This window comes from Hippichthys cyanospilos, chromosome 10 (assembly GCF_059441005.1).
Source record: "Hippichthys cyanospilos isolate Australia breed blue-spotted pipefish chromosome 10, RoL_Hcya_1.0, whole genome shotgun sequence".
Lineage (NCBI taxonomy): Eukaryota > Metazoa > Chordata > Actinopteri > Syngnathiformes > Syngnathidae > Hippichthys > Hippichthys cyanospilos.
This window is the reverse complement of record NC_142378.1, coordinates 14,120,804-14,144,771: the sequence shown is the minus strand read 5'-3', so window position 1 is coordinate 14,144,771 and position 23,968 is coordinate 14,120,804. Positions and strand designations below refer to the sequence as shown.

General features: G+C 38.6%; 2 protein-coding genes and 1 long non-coding RNA gene across 6 annotated transcripts in view; 2 read left to right on the top strand and 1 right to left on the bottom strand.

Moving 5' to 3' along the window:
• The first annotated feature begins 1,231 nt into the window (after window positions 1-1,231).
• ak4 (adenylate kinase 4) lies at window positions 1,232-11,087 on the top strand. The gene is made up of 5 exons (XM_088425961.1): window positions 1,232-1,761; window positions 2,358-2,477; window positions 5,360-5,532; window positions 6,946-7,064; window positions 7,347-11,087. Exons 1-5 carry the CDS (start codon window positions 1,620-1,622, stop codon window positions 7,471-7,473), a joined length of 681 nt encoding a protein of 226 aa, XP_088282087.1. The 5' UTR covers window positions 1,232-1,619; the 3' UTR covers window positions 7,474-11,087.
• A 1,097-nt stretch (window positions 11,088-12,184) lies between these two features.
• The window catches only part of dnajc6 (DnaJ (Hsp40) homolog, subfamily C, member 6), a 35,044-nt gene continuing 23,260 nt past the window's right edge, over window positions 12,185-23,968 (top strand). Inside the window, exons 1-3 of one of the 4 annotated variants that reach the window (XM_088425766.1) lie at window positions 12,185-12,496; window positions 18,548-18,686; window positions 23,185-23,320. In XM_088425766.1, the coding sequence (XP_088281892.1) occupies window positions 18,674-18,686; window positions 23,185-23,320 (149 nt within the window). In that variant the 5' untranslated portion in view covers window positions 12,185-12,496; window positions 18,548-18,673. Of the gene's footprint in view, window positions 12,497-18,324; window positions 18,687-23,184; window positions 23,321-23,968 lie in introns of those variants that run through there. The other 3 variants (XM_088425764.1, XM_088425765.1, XM_088425767.1) reach the window with 3 other exon arrangements.
• LOC148417227 (uncharacterized) lies at window positions 16,007-18,710 on the bottom strand. The gene is made up of 2 exons (XR_015866991.1): window positions 18,527-18,710; window positions 16,007-18,440 (listed from the first exon to the last, which is right to left on the bottom strand). It is a non-coding gene; the product is annotated as an uncharacterized LOC148417227 (long non-coding RNA).

Genomic DNA, 23,968 nt, shown 5'->3' with positions numbered 1-23,968 from the left:
TACACCAATGACAGAAGCAGTTGAAAACTCACACAGTCATGCTGTCACATCAAATACAGAAGCGCTCTGCGCTAACTGCTGAGCTGCAAGTCACTCAGCAAACTTTTTGACATATCCTTTCCTGTGTGTTTTCTTTCCAACCTCAGGCGCGCTAGGATGTGATTGCCACAGCTGCAGGGAACATACTGTGAACATGTACTTTTGCACTGTTTTTAAAAAAATAGCCACATAACTCAATATAAATGACCATGAAAGCCTAAGGAAGGATTTTTCTTCTGTTTTGCATTTTTCTTCAGGTTTAATTAACAACAGCATGCCAATCAATCCAACTCAACCCCGTTAATAACATCAAAAGAAGACAATAATAATTACTTTTTGGAAATCAAGTTTGTCTTTGACTAGTACATCTAACACAGCTACCATGTACTCTTCAGAAACAACTTTAACACTGATTTATTACACTTTTATTACAGTACTCTGTATTGTCGAGTAATACTAAAACAAGTATTTAAAACTAAATGTTTAAATTGACATGGGTTTATTCAGAAATATTTTTAAAATAAATGCTAAATATATATGGTATTGTGTGGAATACTGTACTGACATACAGGGCACATACAGTACTTACAAAGGCTGTGTCAAAAACAGCAATGTAGAATTATATGACAAACAATATATTTCGTTAAATGTGTAACGTTGAACGGCCATTACCAAAATTTATTATTATAGATAAGTGCCTGAAAAGTTTTTATTTTTTTCTGGAATGACATTTTTTGCAAGAGAAGATTCTGTGTCAGATACATTGAAAAAGACAACGTATTATCTCAGAAAGTAGAAAATAGTCAGAAACACTGCCGACTGTTGGAAAAGTAGAACATTGCGGTTGGCAATGGAGAGCAAAGTTAATGAATTAATGAAGCAATAATAGTCCAGTAAAACATTATTGTATATAAATTGAACAGCACGACTGAATTCATACCTAATGCATCTTTTTTTCAGTAAAAGGATAGTCCGTGAAGGCTTTGCAGAATACATATGAAAAAGCTGCTCAATGTTTGTGATTGTTTGATGTATTAGACAGTGTGCATCTGTTGGATACACTGATTTTCAGTGAAAAAAAGTTCTCTTTACCACCAAAAACGCCACTAGAAAAGAAAAAAAAACTACAAATACCACATTGCCCCGAGGCATGCGTGAATGTGAATCATTCATCCGCATTTTTCCTGGATGATGTGCGCAGCAAAAATGGGGCGTTGTAGAGACTCTCACTTCCATTCGTGGATAAGTTGTTTTTAGAAGACGGATACTACCGTAATGTAAGCAAAAGAAGACCTTTAAGAAAAAAAGGAAACACGGGTTTGGGGTTGGAGTAGTCAAGGAAATGGGCATCAAGAAAGGTCTTTGCGCAAAGGTCCGAACATTTCCGAGATGAAGAGAAATTGATTCTACCATCCTACCGTTTGAGCAGGGGTCGCTACCGCTCATGCGTGGAACTTGTTGGGAGTTTCCCATTTTAACGAGGTAATTTTGGTTGCGTCTCTTGCAAAGAGTAAACGGGACAAGTAACGTTAATCCGTGCAAACGGAAGCAGATTTTTGTTTGCTTTTTGAGGGAAGGACATGGCCAAGTTGTTCCGCGCTGCTATCATGGGTCCTCCGGGATCCGGCAAAGGAACCATATCAGAAAGAATTGCGCAAAGCTTCGGCTTGCAGTATTTATCCAGTGGTCACTTTTTACGCGAGAACATTGCAGCGAATACAGGTAAGATCAACTTTAACCATCGCCACACCAACGTTAGATTTGATAATGACGCGAAGCATGAAGCGGTTTATTATGGCAGCATGCGTAAAGCAAACATTATTTTTATTTTTTATTTGTCGTGGAACGCCGTTTAAGTATACAAAGACGTTTAAGAATCATTTAACATATTGGGAAACGTGTAATTTTGGACATTACCTCATCTTTTTACGCATCAGTATTCAAGGCAACTGAGCATGCAATTTTGAATGCATCTCTTTATAAGCTATCCATTCGGGCAGGAAATAATTGGATTGCTTGTGTCTGTCACGCACATTGGCTACAAACATGGAGGTGCAGTGGAAATTTTAGGTCATTCTACTGTAATAATAAAACTGTCCGTGAAGTCGGTTTGGGTTTTCTCAAGTTAACTCTTCTCCTGGTTGTGTTGCCCCTGTTACAAAACAGATGTTTGACATTCCATTTGGTAATTGCTGGTTTACCGCTTCCTATCCTTGTGCTATATAAATATAAGCAGTTGAAAGAATACTTATTTGAATTTTTAACGAGGTACTCTTCAGTCCACAAATAAATGGTATCATCTGTCTGTTGTAAACCAGAGTCAGGAGTGCAAGTGAAGACATATGTGGAGAGAGGCATGCTGGTGCCTGATCATGTGATGACCAGGTTAATGATGCCCAGACTGGAAAACCTGAGGGGCCAAAGTTGGCTTCTAGATGGTAAGAAATTGTTCTATTTAATGCTTTAATGCCATATGAAGCACCCTCTCTTTAGTCTGTGTGCTGCTGTAATATCTGTCATGCAAAGCGAAGTGTTATACATAATAAATGCAGGGGATGGGGATGGAAAGTGTTGCTTTTCGGTGATTGGTTCAACTTGTTTCCACCCCCATTTCTCTGATGTCATCTTTATGAGCAAGGGATGCATACATGCTATTCACAGTCCTTTTACATGTCCGTAATGGGCTTGCGGTACTGAAACCGCTCCCCTCTGGTCTACACTTATTTCCCTGAGTGCAACAGAGGAATTATGCTTTTACAACAAGTCATCACATGTTTGTTGTGCATTTTCACACAGTTAGCGATACTTTTAAAATCAAAATTTCCAACGTCAGTGCACATTTGAACACATTTGATGAATTTAAATAAACAAAATTGTTATCAATTGTTATCATATACACAAAATGTGATCCCTGCATTTGGCCAATCACAGTAATGGACACAGTAAACACGTATGGTCAGTGGTACACACTGGAGGAGGGGGCTAACTTTGTGCTTGGTGAGCAATTTGGGGTATCCGCAGTATGTCTTGCTCAAGGACACCACAGCTGTGTGTCCGGGTAATGTTGGGACCGGGTTCCACACGGTGAGGGTTTGTTTCTTACCGCCTTGGCCTAGGTTGTCCCGTTTATTTTGGTAGCGCTGTCCTCAAAGCACAACAGGTCACTCTTTTTCTGAGTTAAATATTATCTAGTATCTTTAATAGTGGACAAACATTGATGAACACAACGTCTTGTTAAATCACAGGCTTAAACCTAAAAACTGGATCAGTAATCTATCAGTAAACATCTTTGTGGTTGGCAATCAGTCATAGTTAGGCTTCTATCCGTAATGTTTTGAAGTATATACAGTGTAGAGTGTATTATGCGCACAATTCTGCCAGCCGCAGAAAACTAAATGGAAGCTGTCACGGGGGTGCACGGCGGGTGTGAACGCCGAACCCCTCAAAATAAACCCACAACCCAACAAACCATGACAGGAAGCATGTTTACCTTTTCAAGAAATATCCGATAATTCCTCTTCCTGCCTTTGTCTATTTCTCAAGGTTAATCTCAAAAGGATATTAGTCACTTATTTGCCACGTGGCCAAATGCATAATATATTTTTTGACCAACAGCACAATGATGCAATGCAGACGCATTGCATCCGATTTATAACAACATACGAAAAAGGTTGGGGGACGATTTGGGGAAAAAAAAGAAACATACTGGTCACATTGCATGTAAGCGTCATATCCATATCACGTATGAGCACAAAAAATGGAAATAATTTGCACAGCGGTCAATGATGCTTGAGTAGCATATTTCTAAAGTGAGATTTCGAGAAATGATCTTCTCTGACCCATCGTTGGACTCTACTCTCATTTTCATAGCTCTTCTTTTCTACTTCTCACACACAATACTAGACTGGCAGAGAGTGTAGACAGGTGTGACCAAATTGACAGCGGTGTGCTAAATATTTGTGGGCATGTGCTGCAGCTGCCCGGGGCGCCTAGGAGCTTTTAATTTTTCACTGTACATTTCCCAAAATACACCAAGCTGGTTACACTGAGTGTTTTGCAGTTCTCTTAACATAAATGTTGTAAGTTATGCTAGCAATGTAGCAGCCGTGGCTAAGTTTGGCCTGTTTATGATCTGTGGGGTGTGGGACTTGTTCAGAGACGTGAGGGTGGGGTAAATAGAGTAAATAAGTGAGGTTACATTCAACTCTGGCTCGCCTACGGAAAACTGTACACTATCCCTTTAACCTAACACATATGGTTTTGGAATGTGAGAGAGCGCTGGACTACATCATGAAAACTGACACGAGATTGGGGAGAATGCGTAAATTCCATACTAAAGTCAGTTGAGATTCCAGCCTTCAAACTTTCACTGTGAGATAGACGTGTTTTGGTTGCATAAGAGTTAAAAAAAAACAAACAAAAAGACCTCACTGTAATATTTTAATGATTGATTCACAATTGTGTTTTTGTGTGTTAGACTGTGAGTGTGTGTGTATGTTTTTCTCCCATTTTATCTAGTGCCACTCACACTGGTGTATGCCTAGTGCAAATGTTTGGTGGTGGTCGGAGGGGCCGTAGGCACACACAGGCAGCCACGCCTCTGTCAGATCAGCTATGGCTACTTATGTAGCTTACCAACACCAGAGTGTGAATGTGTGAGTATGTGAATAAAGCATTCTCTCTGAGCGCTTTTTGTGTTGCGATTTTCTTGCGAAATTCTTTATTATTATTAGAGATATGCCGATACCATATAATTAGTAGTCAAATGAGCCGTTAATCGATTTTAGATTTTTATTTTTATGTGAAATTTCGACACTAGGCTTTGCTTCAAAATTTTAACAAATTGTTCAGAGAGGTCATCCCGTGGTCATCGTGACGTCTTACAAAGTTAAATTATGACTTAAACAAATGACTCTTTTAAGTGAATAAAATTTTCAAAATATTTCAAAAAACAGAAACTTTCACTTATCTTTGTTTTGATTTCAAAGAAAAACAGAAGGTACAGGATGTTCCCAGGGTGAGGCCAAACTTTTATAGCGAACAAAAAAATTCAAATAACTAGTTCCCTGAAGTTATCATAGGATTTTAAAGCTCTCTTTCTAGTTTTGTCCTACATCTACCCCTAAAACATGCTCCCTTGATCGATCAGATTCGAAATTGCTCTGAGGTGTGAATGTATGTGTGTGTGGATGGTTGTATGTGGAGAAAGATCTCACACAGATAGACCCAAGCTGATACACTTGGCTCCTGTAGTTCATGTTTTGGACATGGTCAACAGCATGTTCAGTGGTGTCTAAGTCTTCTTTATCCCCCTCACCAGGTTTTCCACGAACACTTGCACAGGCCCAGTCTTTGAATAATTTGTACCAGCTTGACTTGGTGATCAGTCTCAACATCCCTTATGAGACTCTCAAAGACAGACTGAGCGACCGTTGGATCCACCCCGGCAGTGGTCGAGTTTACAACATGGGCTTCAACCCACCCCGAGTGGAGGTCTGAGATGCTAAACCTTGTCGTGACTTGTGATGTGAGCAAATTAGTGCTTAGTTACAAAGCATGGAGCTGCCAATGTGAAGTAAACATTTATGACTTGCATTCATATAAATGTAAATACTTTTGAACATAAATGCAAGTATGTTCATGTTTGTTCCAATGTGTTTAAAAGCATGTTCTTTTGTATTTCCAAATACATTTGATCATACTTACAAATATGTTCCAAAATACTGATAAGCTAGTTGCTAAACACATTGCATTTATTCTGTTGGCCAATGTTCATCAACACCCCGTGGCATTATGGGAAAAAATGTTACATTTTCAGCATTTAGCTGTCTAGTACGTTTGAATGTGCTTGTAGGTTTATTTGAACAAATTTTCCAGTCAGAAAAAATTGCTCCACATTGGCAACTCGACGCTTCCCTCCTTTTTGATTCGGTCCCATGTTTAGGAAAAGTGAATGCAATTTTCTGCTCACGATTCTCTTTTTGTTACCCGCAACATAGAATGTTTTCACTGTACACATTCAACTTTTGACGGTCAGCATTCTAGCTCATACACCAACAGGTACTTATGAACAACACAAGTACATCCTATTTAAAGGGAACATACTATGAAAAATGATTTTTTGCAATGTTCATTATTAATTTACAACTTTAACGAGTATATCTTCTGGCTAATCTACTCACGTTGGATAATACATTATATGCATAATATTTCCTTTTTAAGTACATATTGTTCACGATAGTGTGTAGAATAATCACAAACTTTATTTAATGCAATTAACAATTGCTTCTATCTAGCAAGCTTGATCCCAATGCACCGTCAACAATTAGCGCGAGAGAAGATATTTTCTTCGAGTTAACACAGAAAAATTCAGTCCTAGTCATAATATTGTTGTGTAACACTGTCATGCAGAAAAAAGAACACTTCCTCTGACATGAAAAGTGCCTCAATAACTTTTATTGACACCAAAGCAAGCTTGATCCTATGGTGTGCCTCCCTGTGACGTGAAAGGTTTGTCTCCATACTGTAGCACAGTCAACATTTAGCCCAACAGAAGCAGTTTTCATCGTATTACCACAGAAAAATGAGTCATAGTCATATTTTTGTTGTGTAACACTGTCATGCAGAAAAAGAGAACACTTCATGTGACACAAAAGGCGCCTCTATAACTTTTATTGACACCATGGAGATAACAAGTAGAAAATGTCGGGTGCACTTTAGTGTCGTCTATAACTTTGTGTGTGTGTGTGTGTGTGTGTGTGGGGGGGGGGGGGGGGGGGGGGCTTTCTGAAACACATTTGGGCATCTTCACATAAAAATGTGTTTGAGTGTTTTTTTTTATATCATGTCTCAATAGTTCTGTTGAGGTTTGACTAGGTTATCGCTGTTAATTTTTTTTCATGCAAGGGTAAAGATGACATCACCGGGGAACCGCTGATTCAGCACGATGACGACAAACCAGAAGCTTTGATGGCCAGACTGAGACATTACAAAGATGTGGCAAAACCTGTCATCGATTTATACAAGTCAGTCAATTCTTCTTTTTCTTTTGGTGTACACTATTGTTGTACAGTTTATGCATCACTCCATCCCACTTCCAGTTTCCAAAAAAAGTTTGCACATAGAAGAAATATTGAGTTTTGTGTCTGTTTGACTACTTTTTTTTGTTTTGTTTGTTTTTTTATGAATGTTTAATATTTCTGGTATGATGTAACTGAAGTGTGTGGGGTTTTTTTTTTTGTTCTTTTAAACCTTCTGTGAAAAATTTTCACGACACTCGTAATTTGTTCCCTTCCCTCTACACTCAGGTCACAAGGCATCCTGCACTCATTTTCTGGTACAGAAACAGATCGGATTTGGCCTTACATCAACTCTCTTCTCAGCGCCAAGATGCACACACAGCCAGTTAATGCTCATGAACTGCAAGCACCCTGACTTTGCTCGGAGGGAAAACAAAAAAAAAAAGCATCACGAAGAAGGTAGAGAATATGTGGCCTGATTTTCTCCAATGCTGGATTGTTTGTCTTTCAGGTTCCTCACGAACGATGGATTTGAAAAATAACTGGGTCCCATCCCAAATGTCATTTGAGGGTTTTGAAAGTTTTGGTTTCTAAAGTTTGCGGTGTGCATGTGGACGTTGTCAGGAATGTAACGAAATGTTAAGGGGAGGCCTAACCCAATCAATAGCAACTATTCTATACAAACTCAGATTTCTACTTGCGATGTACAATCTCACTACACAGAATCTACTTTGAAGCTAAATGCGTGACAATAACTTTAACAGAAGAAAGAAAAAGTGGAGTAAATATGTTAAGTTTAAAAGACATTTCCTTTACAGTATACACAAACTATGCAATATAATCATAAAGTCAGACTGTTAGGCTTAGATTAACAAACCTATTACACAGTGTTGAGGAAAATCATCCCTAAGTTGAATTTTGATATAAACCTAGTATTTAATCCAGTATATACTAATATAGCATTGTGTGTAATACCTCAAGAATCTTAAATCAGGTTACTATCAAAATCCATGAAGCACTTTCTCAGATATACAGCAATAATCTCCCCAAAATCAAACAAAATGGTCGAGAATGTCTGCTATGGAGTGCTGACAAACACCCCGGGAGGACAAGACAAACAAGGGCCGAGAATTTAAGTACAGTGGAATCTTTAAGGTCGAACGCTACTCTACCAAAGGTTGACACATTTTCGCTGGTTCCCCATTCATCGACAAAATGGGCAGCCGTGAGTGACGAACTGATAGGTAATCCAACAAACTGCCCATTTCTGAGTCTACTTACATTTTTTTTTTTTTAATTCCATCAATTCTTATGTATGATTTAACAGTCGTACAAGTATAAAATATAAGTTAATATCAAGTCTAAGGAAGTGGAGAGCAAGACTTGCTGTGGGGAGTCCACCTTATGTTTGTTTACATTCTCAAACTGTCATACGTGTGGGAAAATTACTTTACCTCCATGACTAATGTGTATGTGGACAGGGTGTTGAGGATGCAGAGGGAAACTTACTATTACTATGAGACTGGAAGCTCAATTTTTTTTTTACATTCATCTAACTCAGCTGACCTATACGACAGGTGTTTTTTTTATTTCTCGTGCCTTTAACCATTTTGTGCACAACAGCCAAGACAAACACGCGTGTAGCAATATGTTCCCTTTCCTGTTCTTTGGTTTCCATCTCGCGTGCACACATACTTACACGTTTCCTCTTTGTGCTCTTGTGGTGACAAAAATAGTCAAAGCAGCAAAAACATTTGTGGATTTTTTTTCAGTCTTTAGAAGCTTGAAAGTTGTGCGCGCTATACTTGCCCAAGTTATTATGCAACTTGAATGAATTTTGTTTCGAAAACTACAGTGTTGGCGAGTTTTCATATTTTGACCTTTAGGGCTTTCGAATTTGGAGATTCCACTTTATAGCAACTGGTCTATGTCTGTCCTCTCTCTCTTGAATTAGAACAATAGCGGCAACTAGTGATTATTTTGATAATCAAGTAATCTGTCAATTATTCTGATTTTAATGAACGTTTTCATTTCCATCCATTTATTTAAAAACAAGATTTTTCAAATTGACTGTACTGAAAATGCAAGGCATAAATTTATTAAGATTGGCCTGTAAATTGCAACATTCATGACATTGTATTTCCCAAGGTAAAGCAAATTTTTGCAAATGTTTTATCTTGATTCAACACAGAGATAATGATTAATCTTATATGGATGCCTACGGAAACCAGATACTTTCGAGAGTTTGAAACTCTCAAGATTTGAATAAATTTAACTCAAACTAGGTCGTGAGATGATTAATCATTATAAACATGATTATTGATCAATTTCATAATCAATTAGGTGTCAATTAATCCCTTAATTGTTGCAGAACTTAACATTATTGGGGTTATTTCTAAATTTGCTGTATATGTTGTACAATGCAAGCTCGGCAGCTGTTACGTAAAAGTTCTGGTGAACTGTGTTAGTGGTTACTCTTCTGCTCTATTTTATTTGTGTTTAATAGTACATATATCTGTTGAAATTAATGACATATACATGTTTCTACTTATGTTTGTGCTGCAAATCCAATCTATTGGTGTCTCATTGCAACTTTACAGTGCCCCCTGTGGCTTTGATGAATCTAAAAACCGACAGCAGCCCTTTTGATTGCAGTTTGCGTTGATTCATATAACATGTAATAATCACCACTCTGGTTTTCACCTTCACAAAATCACTCTCGTTTAATGTTCCTTTACCGATTTCATATATCTTTATTTCACACCTCTTAATGTCACAAGTCATTAATCGCTTTTCCGTCTATTGTCTTATGTAAAATCTCTCATTTCACACTGAATTGGAGAGTTTAACTTGAGCGGGGTACACACATACCGATTTTGGGAGACAACACACATGAAAAAGAAAAAAAAAGGTGGATGTTTGCCTGAGACTCTGAAAGTGTGAGGTGTAATCAGGATTACCATCACATTTAGATGGGAATCTTTAATGACAATGGCCGTTTTTTTCCACATACCAGATGTTGGTCGTAGTATCCAAGATTGAATGTGAGAAGCAGAAGAAGAGAAAACGGCAAGATGAGAAGATAGGCTAATTACTAGTTGGTCTGGTTACATTACGGTTGCAAATTCTTCTTGTCATTTCACTTCTGTGGTGGTAATCAATTTGGGAGAGCGTTTATGATAACACTCAACCGGTTTGTCATTGTTTGTTTAGCAACAGCATACGCTTCATGTCACTTCTTGATTGGCTGACATTTCGTTTCCTATCAGAACCAAAGAGCCTGTGGTATTAACCACGCACACATAAAGATTTTACATTGTAAATATTGAACAGGTTCAACGTTTACAATGTAAATATTAAACAGGTTCAGCATTTCTGATTGTCATCACCAAATGATCTGAAAGCATGTGGGGGGGAATCACTACACACAATCCATCAAGAAAATCTATCACATTCACAGACATCCGCGAATCAAACCTGACTGATGGTGAGGAGGGGGAACAAATTTGGCCCAAATGTCAGTATGTGTGTGTACCCCACTGTATGCACCATTCTATGTATGCGTGTTGACATTCTGAATATAGTTCCTCGTAGTTATGAGTACATCCAGTGTGAGATATACATTTTTGTTTTTACACTGAATATAATTGTCGTAGAATTAAACTTGTTAACGTCATTCAGAAAGGACAATAAGACACTGCTGTCACTCACTGGTGGCTCGGTTGATAAGCGGGTAAGATTGATTTTAAAAAAATGTTTTACAGCTGATAAAATGGGGAAAATATATCTATGCAAAAGCTTTGTTGGGAGTGTCAGTTTCATGTGACCACACCTGAGCTGCCTTATGAGTCAGTCTGCGGTTTGGCATCTTTCTTTGGTTGGGAAGCTGGATGGGTGTGGTGTGAACAATTTTAAGTGGTCATGATTACACCTTTTGTGTGACACATTTCTTTTGAACGTCATTATTTTAGTATCTGCATGATCTTGTTACATTCCAAATGCAATAAAAGCAATTTTCTGGTGAAAACATTCTCAGTCTTTGTGATAAACTTCATTGCTTGTAGTTGAAGACTTTATGGGGCCGTTATTTAGGTCGTGTGACCATTCACATGAACAAAAAGCCTATTGAAATCTTACTGTAGCATAAAAGTTCAATACAGTGCCGCTGCTCTCCCTTTAGGCAGGGGCAGCCCTCACAATATTTTAAATTGCACTACCTTTCATTCCCAAGTTACATACGCTGACAAGAGAGATTTTTAACAGAATTAAATTAATATAATCACAACATTTAAAATATAAAATTAAATACTTTAAAATATAAAATGGAACATTTTCATAATTTGATGACCATTTTGTCACGGTCAAATAAATAATGTTGCTCGTGCTGAAACTGAATTTTTTTTTAACGTGGTTGTCTATGTCCATACTTTTTTTAAAAAATTTTATTAAAAACCAACAGACACCTTCATTGTATCAACAATGGGTATTGCTTTGAATTTAAGTTATGGCTCATTTAAAGTTTGTTACTCGACCATGTAATCCTTCTATTTTCATACACCATTTAAGTATAATCACCACTCACAAATGTACACAAAGATACGTTTGCTTGTTCAGAGAATATATTCAAATATCCTAAGATATTGCAGGGCATTGTGCACCACTAAAATGTGAAATGCTGTCAAGTTTACACAGAGCAATGTCTTCTAATCTTCTCAGATCGGCAAATAAGGTGTACATAAAGAGGTTGGGCGAAGCACTCAGTCATGAATTTACAGACTCAACCAGGTTTACTACGCCTTTCGCCCAGTCATCTGAGCTTCAGCTCACGAGCTGTCATGAGGACAAAGCGCAATAACGAGATTGAAGGATGAGTTTTTTTTTCTTTCCATTTAAAATGACATCAGATGTACGATTACATTTACTACCCTTTTAGCTGCCTCGTGAATTATTCATGCAGATATATTCGATGCTGTTTTGACCAACTGACTTTTTCCTTTCTTGGATGTCATAAATAAGTGACGATCAAGAGGCACATGACAACGTCATAAATCCAGTCCAGGTTTTACCAGGCTTTTCCAGTCATGGCAGTGCACATGGGATGCACTAAGCGGCGCAGTTTTGCAGGATCTATGTAGCGTGCGTGTGCTAGCAGAGAATCCATCCGGCTACACTTCAAGCTTTTCAACAAGCTTGGATGCTGTGTGTGCGTGTGTATGTGTACGCCAGGATGAGATCACATTGCCTTACCGGAACCTGCTGCTGCCTCCCGGTGCAGTCGCATATTTTGTCTAGCTACTAGGCCAATAAACGTTTTGACCTTTGACTTGCAGCTGATGACAATACAAAGGTCGTTGAGAGACAGCAATAAGCTTTGAAGCGCATCTTTGCGACCCGAAAGGACTGTGCTGCCGGGAGAATGCAAGAATCCATCCTGGAAGGTAAAGTCAAGTCATATCGAGTGCATTATTATTTGCATGTTGTGTCAGACAAGAAGCTGAAATAATCATTCTGTAATCGGACAGACAAGAAAGCCGGATGTTGTTATTGCGTAACATATAAGGTAACACTCACGTTAGTCCGTGGGGAATACCGCTGATGTATCATCATCTTTTTTTTTTTTTTCTTTTCTTTGTGACTTATCTTGTTTAACCACAAAATGAGCACCACGCTCATTTATAGCGAGGGGAGTCATTTGCTGAAGCCTCTGTTGGGTTGTATACCGTACAAATGATGCATTACATTATATGAGTGTCGCCATTGCTTCCACTTCATATTCGTTCATCATCGGATATTATCCACTTCAACGGAACATCAGTTTCACGTTTAGGTCAAGTTTGCCTGAGCCAAAAATGTATAGCGGTAGCACTAGGTTCGAGTGTGGTAGCGCACATCAACGTCACCGCTGTTACGTCACGTGAGCAGCTTAGCAACACTTTGGGTTTCATGTTGCTTACCAAGCGGCTTCCTCCAGTGAGCTACTCTTGAGACGGTCACCCTACGCTAAATTACAATCATTCCGAAAGAGTGGTTCTCAAGCATTTTCCATCAAGTTCGTTTTACCTACAAAAATACTATAGCTCTCTTAGAGAACCACCGTTACATCGAACATCACGACACAGCAGTAGATTTTGGCTGCTGTATATCAGTGCATATCAGAAACGACTTTGTCCTACACAGTGCACATTAATATTATTGTAAACCAGAGTATAATTTATGCAATTAGAACAATAACAGTGTGATTGTTAATAACAGGGGAAATAATAAATAAATAACGGGAATAACATGTGAAAATAACAAAAAAAATCAATTAATGTTTTGTTAATGAAAATTAAAATGAGGACATTTATACAGTTAATGAAAATTAATATTAGGACATTTATAAAAAATGATGTAAACAATTCATAGTTATAAAAATATAATTTGGAAGTGTACTTTATAATCCCCCCCCTCCCCCTCCCTCCCACTCAGACATAGATGCAGAGGTAGCCTGAGTATTATTACACTGTCGAGTTTTCATGTTGGAAGTTGCAGAAGAAAATGTGGAGAACTTAAGTGGAGGGAGTGAGGAAAGCAAGACTCAAGGCTAAAAATACAGTAACTTTTTTCTTTTCAGAGCAATTTTACAAATTAGTCATTTCATTTGAAGAACAACTTTCTTAATTTTGAAAGGCAGTTTTTTTGTATCTTAATCGGACATGAAACCAGGAACGGGAAATGGTTCATAGACTGAGCCATAAGTCTGAGCTGGTAAAGGGGTCTTGATTTAATGCAATATTGGCATAGAGATAGAGACAAAAACGTGTATCTTAAGTGGTGGTGTACAAATACAAATTCAGGTGCAAACAATTCCATAGAAACATATGGTTACAAACATGGTGTTTACATGTGGTTTATAATGATAGAGGCTTCCAAGCCTTCTGCTGGTATACAAATAATTTTCATTACATTAACAAATAATTACAAACAGCTGATTGATTATGACATTTTTTATGCCAATACCGATTTATTGGGAGACAAAAAATACAGACTAGCAATTAACCAGCCGATTAATAGAAATAATTACAACAGATAAAATGGCATTTGTTTTCCTCAACTGCATTTCAATAGGTGTCAAACGGGCCAAGGGTAAATACATCCCTTAAAAAAAAAATGTTCCTTTTTGCATCACAGATTGCTTTGTGTAGCACAATTAATGGCATTGTACGGACATTCATTCTTGCCATGTGTTTGTGTTACTACTAGTAGCTGAATGGATGTCGTATTAAGCACAATCATGTTTAATGTTGCACAATGGATTTTTTTCCAACAAACTTTGACTTTAGGTACTGTGTAAATTAGTGATATCCAAGTCAATTTTTTGCATGACTTTCTTGCATTGCTCACCAGGTCACTGCTTTTAAAAAATGTCAGATTTGCTTTGTTTTTATCATATATATTTCATCCTACTATACTGTACAGTATATATTTAAGGATACTAGGTTATGATGAGGATTTATGTATTGCAATGACACCAGTGTTACCTGTATACAACTGCAGTAAATGTAAAAATGAAAATACTGTAATCTGCAAATAACAGCCATTTGGCCAATTAAAAAAAAAAAAATGGCTGACATTTGAAAGGCCAAGATCATCTGATTTAATTGGCCGGCTGATTAATTGACCAGGCCCTAATAACAAACATGGCAATTACACAAATTACAAATAATACAATATACATTATACACTACTGTATAATGGTACACACATACATATACTGTATGTCTGTAATGATGATCAACCAAACTTTGCATGGAGGTTATCAATGCAGCCACAGGCTAACATACTGGAATGTAGAGAGATCATTCTCCAGACATTAGTCATTGTTTTTGTTGAGAACCATCTGTGTGGCATTAATGGAACCACACCACAAAATTGGTATCTCACCGCAGATCTATTTTTCAACCATCATGATCAAGGAAGTAGCCTGTTTTTGACAAATGCAAATATATGGGCCAATAGTTTTGGATTTACAGTTCAGCCTGGGCAAAAATCTATGACAGCAATACATTAAAAGTGAGCCAAGTCATTTGCCCAGTATTACCAGCTCACAATAAAAGCATATTTGTACATTTTGTTCTTTTAAACAGTCTGATATACCATTGGGTCGATTTGTGTAAAACTTGCATTTTAAGTATTGGACTAATGTGTGACATGGAAGTAACGTAACAGGGATCATAGGTTGGCTTTTATAAGCTGCTCTTCCTTCTAGTCTACACATTGACTTGCGGGCGGCCGTGGTTAGGAATGAGAGGGGAAACTGCAGCCACAATGGAGCGGTAGTGTAGTGGGTCCAGCAATGGTGGGGTATCATTCCCTTCTCCTTTAGACATTCCGTTCCTGCTGTGCTCTCTGCTTCCGTCTGCTCAAGAAAAAGTTTCCCAGGCTCATGTCCTCTTTTCACAAGCATGAAAGTGTTGCCAGGGGACAAGGCAAAAGAAGGAAGCATTCCACCATTGCTCAGTGCTCTGCTCTGCATGGATTCAAGGTCATGACAAGATTTGAAATGAAATTGCATTGGACAAAAAATCTATTGAGGGCTTCTTTGACATTTTGCATGAAGTGTTGTGAGTTTTTTCTTCTTGAGACCTGACTGGCTGAATTCTGATGGTGTTCCACCTCACAGTAAATGCTCCTTTTTCTGCAGTAGATGATATGCAAGAGCCTGGAGAATACTCTCAACCATCTGTTTAGCTAAATGTTTTTTGAATGAAAATTACCTTCCATCAAATAATGATAATTTCACAAAAAATGTTATACAATATTGTATTTCTACAACCGTTCTAGTAGTAAGAGTAGAACCGTCTTAGCGAAGAGGCAATCCCATCACCCCATGTAATTTTGTATATATTAACGCATGTGCTTTTGTATATTACCTTTTCACCTAAGTACTTTCATTGATAGATAGATGATAGATAGATAGATACTTTATTCATCCCCGTAGGGAAATTCACATTACCAGCAGTATCCTCAAGTCGAGATATAAAATATGAGAAATAAAGTACACAAGATACACATAAGTCCAGTACAGAAGTATACTTAAGGTGCTTGTTAACAGTGTAAACAGAATAGTGTGAATCGTTGGAGTCTAGTGCAAGACTCATTGCAGTCACTCAGTGGTGAAGGTAGGCTCCAATTTATCACTGTTTTGTTAATAATATGTGATGATAAGCAGCATAGCGACCAACTACTAGTTACATCTGCAACACAGTTCCAAAGTCGAGGGTTTGAAAATTCCCTTCAGACTGCCTATATGATGGTTTGCATGCTCCCACCTCTGTTTCTGCTAGTTTTCTCCTATTACATTCAGATTTACATTTTTATCAATGTCCAATATCCATGTTTACAACCTGGAGGTATCTGCTCCAAGCAGCACAAGTTCATGATGATGCACTATGATCAGTTAGGGAGTTAGGATTACAAGTTATTCTACACATTTGAGTTCACCCACCAAACACAAAAGAAAAGGCCAGCAAACACCTCACAATACAAAAATAATTTGCTTAGCCTGTGGCTTCCTTCTATGAATGCATTGTGTTGTTGCCTGTTGTTAATTCTCTGCCTGGATTGCTGTCATGGAGTCTATTTGACTGGTAAAGAGTTGTGTTTTCATTTTATATATGTGAGCTGAATCCTGGGGGAACTAACCAATGTTGACATATTGGCCCAAGTTTTGTAGGTTCCGTGATATTATGCACTGAAACCAATGGCGACTTGCGATTGTATTCACTCACTCTCTCGCTTGGCGCATGTTTCCAAAGTACCTGCGGTCTCTCTGTGACTCCGTAGTGCGCGTGCTGCATTCACGTAAACACCAGTTAATGGAAATGCTAACTAATCCATAATGCGTCTTTGATATTGTAATGGAAATGTAATGCATCCATCCATCATCATGACTGATCATCCTAATGAGGATGATGGGAGACTATTCAAACAGTGTGAATAATGGAGCCAAAATCAGGCGTTTTACTGACATAACAATGCTAAAGGGGTGTCAATTCATCACTCTGACTAACATGTGTTCCTCCTATCAAATCAGTCCCTGTGGGAACCCAGTATTCATAATAGTTCTGCCCGTGGTGTGAAGTATTTACTACTGACGTTGATTGTCCGGCTGTTTGCTCCCAAACACACATTTTGGCCACGTCAGTATTTTCTACAGTAAAATGTTGTAGCTATAAATGAAACATTGCTGCATACTTGGCTGTGTCGAGATCGCGGGGCATGTGGCGTGCTCAAAACATGAGCACAGCATCCAAAGTAACAAACAAAACTTGAAACAGTAACCAAACTCACGGAGAACAGTAGGGAGATATTCGGAGGGGATATTCGGACTGAACAAGATGGTGACATCAGAAGACATATAGAAAGTTTGGCAATAATCCAACAACTAACAGGAACAAAATTGGGACTAAAATACACTACACTAAAGCAGGAGAACGTGAAACAGCTGCACAGGCACGAAAGGCAGGGGGAACCTGATTGATTGACACATGGGGGGGCGGGTAAACATTGACAGGTGTACACAATCACTCAAACAAGAACTCTAAGAGGAGGATAAACCCGAGGGGGAAAGAAACATAATGTAACAACATAAACGAGGCACCACAAAACCAGAAAAACAACAAACCCCAACCCAAACATGACAGGCCGACAGGCAAAATCTCTCCTCCTCAGCTCCGGGACCAAAACAAAACTAAAAGACGTGGATAAGGTCAGCGTGTAGTTTCTCTTGCACAGGCGGTAGGTGGAGGTGTTGGGGAGGTACGAATTCCTCCTGTCGTCATAAGCGCACTTCTAGTCATTTTCATCTGCACGGGCGGGGGCGGCGCGAGTGAGCAGAATAAGCAAGGAATGCTTAGAAACGCATCAATGGAGGAAAATAATTCTCTGGGAGTTTTTCGGGTGAGAAATCCACTTTGGAACATGGTTAAAAGCTCCAAAAAAGTTGACTTTCCATGTTACCGATCCTTTAATATACAGTACTATAGCATGCCGGTATTAAAAGCTTTTACTGTTCCTTTAATAACTTGCATTTGCCGGAGTTAGAGTTAAGGACAGGGAAGGGGGTACATACAGTAACTTTCCGTGCCCCTGGCGCTACGCCACTGCCTGGGAAGCACAGTCCACTATACTGCGGCACAGAGCTGAGGGAGTGAGAGAGAGGGCGACAGAGAGCGAGCGAGAGCGTACTTCCCCCAGACAGCAGCGAGACTGTTCGTCTACTCTCCTCCCCGGACATGTGGTGCATCTCGCGGTAGCAGCAGTTAGCATCGGCGGCTGTGGAGGACACGGCGCGGCCACCCCGGCTTTGGGGCTCCTTCAAAATCCCGCTTTATTATTAACCTTTTTTGAGGGAAACAAGCAGATCTCTTTTTTTACGTCATTTTGTGATGAGCTTGCTGGGCGCCTATAAGAAAAAGAGCACTTACGATGGCTATGAATCTTTGCAGTTGGTCGATAGTGGCCGAGATAGCTTCGGTACCGGCAGAGGAGGAGGCGGCAGTACACTCGGAGGCCCGGTTGCGGCTCTCCACGGACCAAAGGCCGGCCCCTGGAAAGCGGAAGACTGCAGCACCATGGACAGCTCAGGTATGAGTCCGCATACCGTGTCCGCTGTCCGGTCAGCCTCTTTATGACGTTTGGAACAGGAAGCGACTCGCGTAATGTCTTCAGCCATCCTTAACCCACGTATAGTTTGCAAGTGGCAGATGGGATGTTCTGGCAGCACCGAGAGTCTAATATCACCATGGAGTCCCCTTCCTGTACGCTCATGATTTTCAGGCGTCTGCTCATATTGATTTGCAGTGTAGTAGCTCTGGTGCTGTGATCACCTCTTGTCAGGTTTAAAATTGTCTCACAAGAATTACAAACTCTAAACCCCGTTCATCACCCATTTAATATATTTTTACTATATTTTGCCTGAGGATTTATGCGCCGCATATTCAAATATGCAAGCCTTTTCACCAAGACATCTCATTTACTTCAAAGTAGATTCCCATTGTACTGTAATGCAAAAATAAGTGCAAGTACTCCGACTGTTGTCAGATAAATCAGTCATTGGGTAACAGCATGTTATTAAGATTATGAATTAATATATACATCTACAATAGATCGTGACAATAAATAAACAAATAAATAAATTCCACCGAAGTGTCCAAATTGCATTTGAATGCGCTTCATGCTTTGTGTGCATCGCGAGAGGTCAACACTCCCGGTAACGGCTAGCTGTCAACACCGGGGACTTGTGCCGTATCCCACTGTACACCAACTGGGTAATTAACTAGTATTTTTTTTTTCTTCAAATTATCACCTTTTTTAATTTGGTGTACCTGTTTTACCAAAGCAGTCACATGAATATCACAAAGTGCAAGAGAGAAATGTAACAAGGGACGGCTCATTTTTAAATCTTGGTACGCCAGAGGCTAATTGAGCAGTGGCCCATTTAAAGCACTGAGGGGTCCTCCTGTTGGGAAAGTGGTACTTTGCAGCAGTAGTATGGCATCCAACTGGTTCCAGAATCAATGAAGAAAAAATACCTGTATAATGCTAAAATAACACACATAAATAATTACACACAACTTGCCTCATCTGACAGTGTGCAAGTAAGAAATTTTGTTACAAAGTAACAAAGGATTTAAAGGACACTGTTATGTAGCAAATAGGCAATACAGTAACAACACACTGTTGGCAATGGTTTTAAAACCGGAGGGCGTGACACCTAGGGAGCCCACCCAAATGATATTACAGGAGTGTGCAGGGTTATCATAAAGTCGTATCATTACTGCAATATTCCATTGGCTTGGTCAACTGTGAAAGTGACCACTGCAGTGATTATTGGAGTTGTTTTTTTTTCATGTTATGTTGATTTCCAAGGAATAATGTTTTGCAAGGTAATCATATGTGTCTGTATTTATAGAAAAGCTCTATGTGTATAATTTCATAATAAAAATAATTTCATCTCCAAATGCGAGGCGCTACAAAAAAATTACATGTGCCACCGCACTGCAGCTCAAAAGTAATTTATTATTGAGTGAAATACAATATTCAATTCACCGTGCATAAAATGAAATATTTGAAACATTTATTTGTTTTAATTTGGACAACTATGGCAAAAATACTGCACACAAATCCTGTAAGTTCAACATTGTTGGCTCCTTGCATCCCAATCATGTCAGCCAGTTAACGCAAAACATCTGCAGAAGTTTTGCTTGCTTTGCTTAAGAATGATGGAGAAGACTGCTGACTTGACAATTATACAGGAAACCGTTATTGACACCCTTTAATGAGATAAAAGGTCTCAAAAAGAAATTGCATCAAGGTGGATTCTCACAAAGTGCTGTGTCAAAGCATTACAGAGTGAGAAGAGGAAACAGAACATGTGGCTGAAAACGGTGCACAAGTGACAGGGATGAGCAGAACCAAGCGACAGCAATAGAGAAATCTGGAGGAGCTCCATAACGAGTGGACAGAGGCTGGTGTCCGTGCATGAAGTAACCACCACATACTATACTGTAGATGTCTGCATGACATGGGACTCAGCTGTAGAGCTCCTGCTGTCAAGCCACTCTTGAACCAAAAACAATATCACATGCTCAGCTCAGGAGAAAAAGTGCCAGTCCTAACTGCCAGTCCTAAAATCTATCAAGGTCTGGAGGAAAACCGGAGAAGTACAAAAGACTAGCTGCTTAAAGTCCAGTGTGACGTTGCGACAGCCAGTTATTGTTGGGTGTACCATGTCTTTGGCTGTTTTTCATTTCACAGTTATAACACAATTATATAACAAAATTGAACGAAATTGTGAAATACTGGAGTTTTTTTCTTTCTTTCTGCTATAATCCTCAAAATAGCCCGAAATAATCCTCAAATCAAGTTTTGAAAGATTTCTTTGTGTGCATTTAACTAATATAAAATTCAAGTTCCACTTCTTGAAATCTCTTTTTTAAATAAATGAACTTTCTCATTAAGTTTTTGGCATAAAACTGTATTTGCTAGCATGTATCTTTAATTTGATCTCAACCCCCCCCCCACCATTTAACATCCAATTTAAATGGTGTGCATATGAACATACACATTATCTTCCAAACATGAACTTGGCAAATGTATTCAACTTTTTTTAATTGTCACTTTTGTTAAAATGTCTGCCATTGTGTTCTGATGGCCAGTACTCCGAACTTATTTTTCCACCAATAACAGTGGCCCTAATACATTGATCATTCACATGTTTGCACCTTTGACTTTTGCCTTTGTTTTTCTCTTTTTTTTGCCAGCTTGTTAGTGCCTTGCTTGTTCATGAACGCAATTTCTTGTACTGTTGCAAATATTCTTATTGGTCAATATATCCTAATAATAACTAATATGACAACCACTGTTTTACTGGTGCTGGCAGGTCTAGATCCATAATCTGCCTCCCATGTGGCCAACACAGCTTCTTTGTCTTCCATGCAACAATAGGGCCGTTATTTTTTATACAAAAACAGTACCCTGTTGTTCCTCGTCTGTCATTAGTCACTAGTGTCCGCTGCCCAGTCAACATAGCTGTACGCTTGTAATCTTGAGTTTTTCATGATGTTTAGTGAAGCAAAGTTCCTTATCAGTTGTTCCCTAAAAGTACGGTAAGGCATGTTTTACAGTAGACTCTTTTTCTTCTATTGGTGAAATATTATCTAGAGAAGTTAACCTACAAAATATCTTCATGATAAAATGTTCTACGGACCCCTACTAGTGTAAACACTGCATTCTTATTAATAGTACATTTGTCGAATATGAATTAAGCAGCAAAATACATGTTTCCATCTCTGGAGGCGGCCATTTTGCCACTTGTTATCAAGTGAAAATTATATCATAGTTGTGACCAATCATGGCTCACCTATTTTCTGAGTTTCGTCATGTGACTGACAATCTGAGATGTGAATGCAATATTGATCAGAATAGTGTTTTTAGACTATGTTGGCCATATAGAGCATATTTTCAAGGAAAAAATGTCTTGACCTTGCCGCTAAATGATCTGTTCTGTTTCACTTGTTTGCTCACTCACTTCAGGGTGCCATTTATTTTTGTTCTATTCCTTGACGTCTGCCCGCTCACCTTCGGTGTCGTTTTGGAGACATGACCCTGTGTGATCTTTGGGCTCACACCATTGTTTGGTGCATAACCATTGGCCACTGTTCTGTTCCTGGCCATTATCACAGCTGAATGCCTGTTTTTTTTCCTGCTCTGCTTCTGTGTTAACAAAAAAAAGAAAAAAAAAAACTTCATCAACTTGTTCTTTTGAACTTTTCTACTCTCTGAATAGAGTGTCAAACGGCAGGGTTATATTTACCTCGTAACCAAGAAAAATTCCCTCCTCACACCCAGGGCCATGGCCATATATTTTTTTTGGAGTGCTGGCCAGGTTGATACAATACCTCAGAGAGCAGTGACTATGCGTTATTCTTTTTTATCCTGTGTCCTGTCATGGATTCATGAAATAAAATCATGAAATGTATTTTATTGTATTCATTTTAATATGCATACTGTATGCATGTAAAAAATGTCAGAAAAATCTATATACAGTTTTCACCTAGATCTGAGGGTGGCCAAAAAGTGACAAGCGATGGTCATGGCCAGCCCTTCTCAGTGTTTAGTGCCACCCTGCTCTTACTATTGTCCCGTTTATAAGCAAAATCTTGCATTTATGCCAAACAATTTCCTGGTTAGTGTTTGGTTTGCTCTCTCTTTTGCCCAATTGTTGAAATATCTGCTATCTTTCTAAACTCTGTTCTGTTGTCAGAGCTGATATGTTTGACCTTCCCATATTGGACACCTCCAGAGTCATTCAGTCATTTACTGCAAAGAATTTAGTATAACAAATTTTATGTGTATTTAAAATGCACATGTCATTTTTCAAATACCGTCACCATCAAAAGACTGAATAATACATATACAATATGAATCCTAAATCAAGCTGTGAGTGTACACTTTGATTGGATTTGAAATCTAATTTGGTGGTGTACAGAAATGTACAAATTCTATCACTGTTAGAATGCATTTTCGCATATTTTTGAATGTTTTTACTTTGATATATTGGGTAAATATCTTCTTTTTCCAGATATGGATGCCAGCTATGGTGGAGGGCTGCTGGATATGGTGAAGGGTGGAGCTGGAAAGTTTTTCAGTAACTTCAAAGACAATCTCAAGGACACGCTAAAAGACACATCTACCAAGGTCATGCATCAGGTTGCCACGTACGTATTCATAATAAATATGTAAATATATATTATATCTTTTGGACGATATGTCACTCTCTAGTATTCCGGAGTCAGACCATTAAAAGAAAAGCATTTAGTACAAAAAAATATGTAGCGCTGAAATGAGTCCCCAAATTAATTTTCTTGCCTCGTATACTTCTTGGTGTGCGTGGCAGAAAAAAATGTCAAATGAATCGCAGCAACAGTTGTTCATGCTGTGTATGGCAGTAACATTGTGAAAAGACCAACTTCAAAGTAAAACTTATTATAACAAATAATATGTGGCCACAAATGCCTTGCTGAGTATGCTTTAATATTGAAATTGTTCTCAGCAGCGTCATGGCGTAACACCTTTCTATGGCAAATCATGTTCAATCTACAATTTCCACTGACAGTGAAATTGAAACAAATATTGTTGCCTGTGTTTACTGGTGACTCGGACTCCATTATCGCTGTGTCTAACATAAATCAGCCACTAGCTCGCACTTGAGTCCTCGATATCGGGTAGGATAGATGTACATAAATGAATCCACACAGTTTACCAACTGATCACATCTTAACAAACAAATGTGCTGTTTTACAAAGCAAATTTACGCCAGAGACTAAAATCTGTTGAGTTTGGTGGTGGTTGGGGGAAGGGGGTAA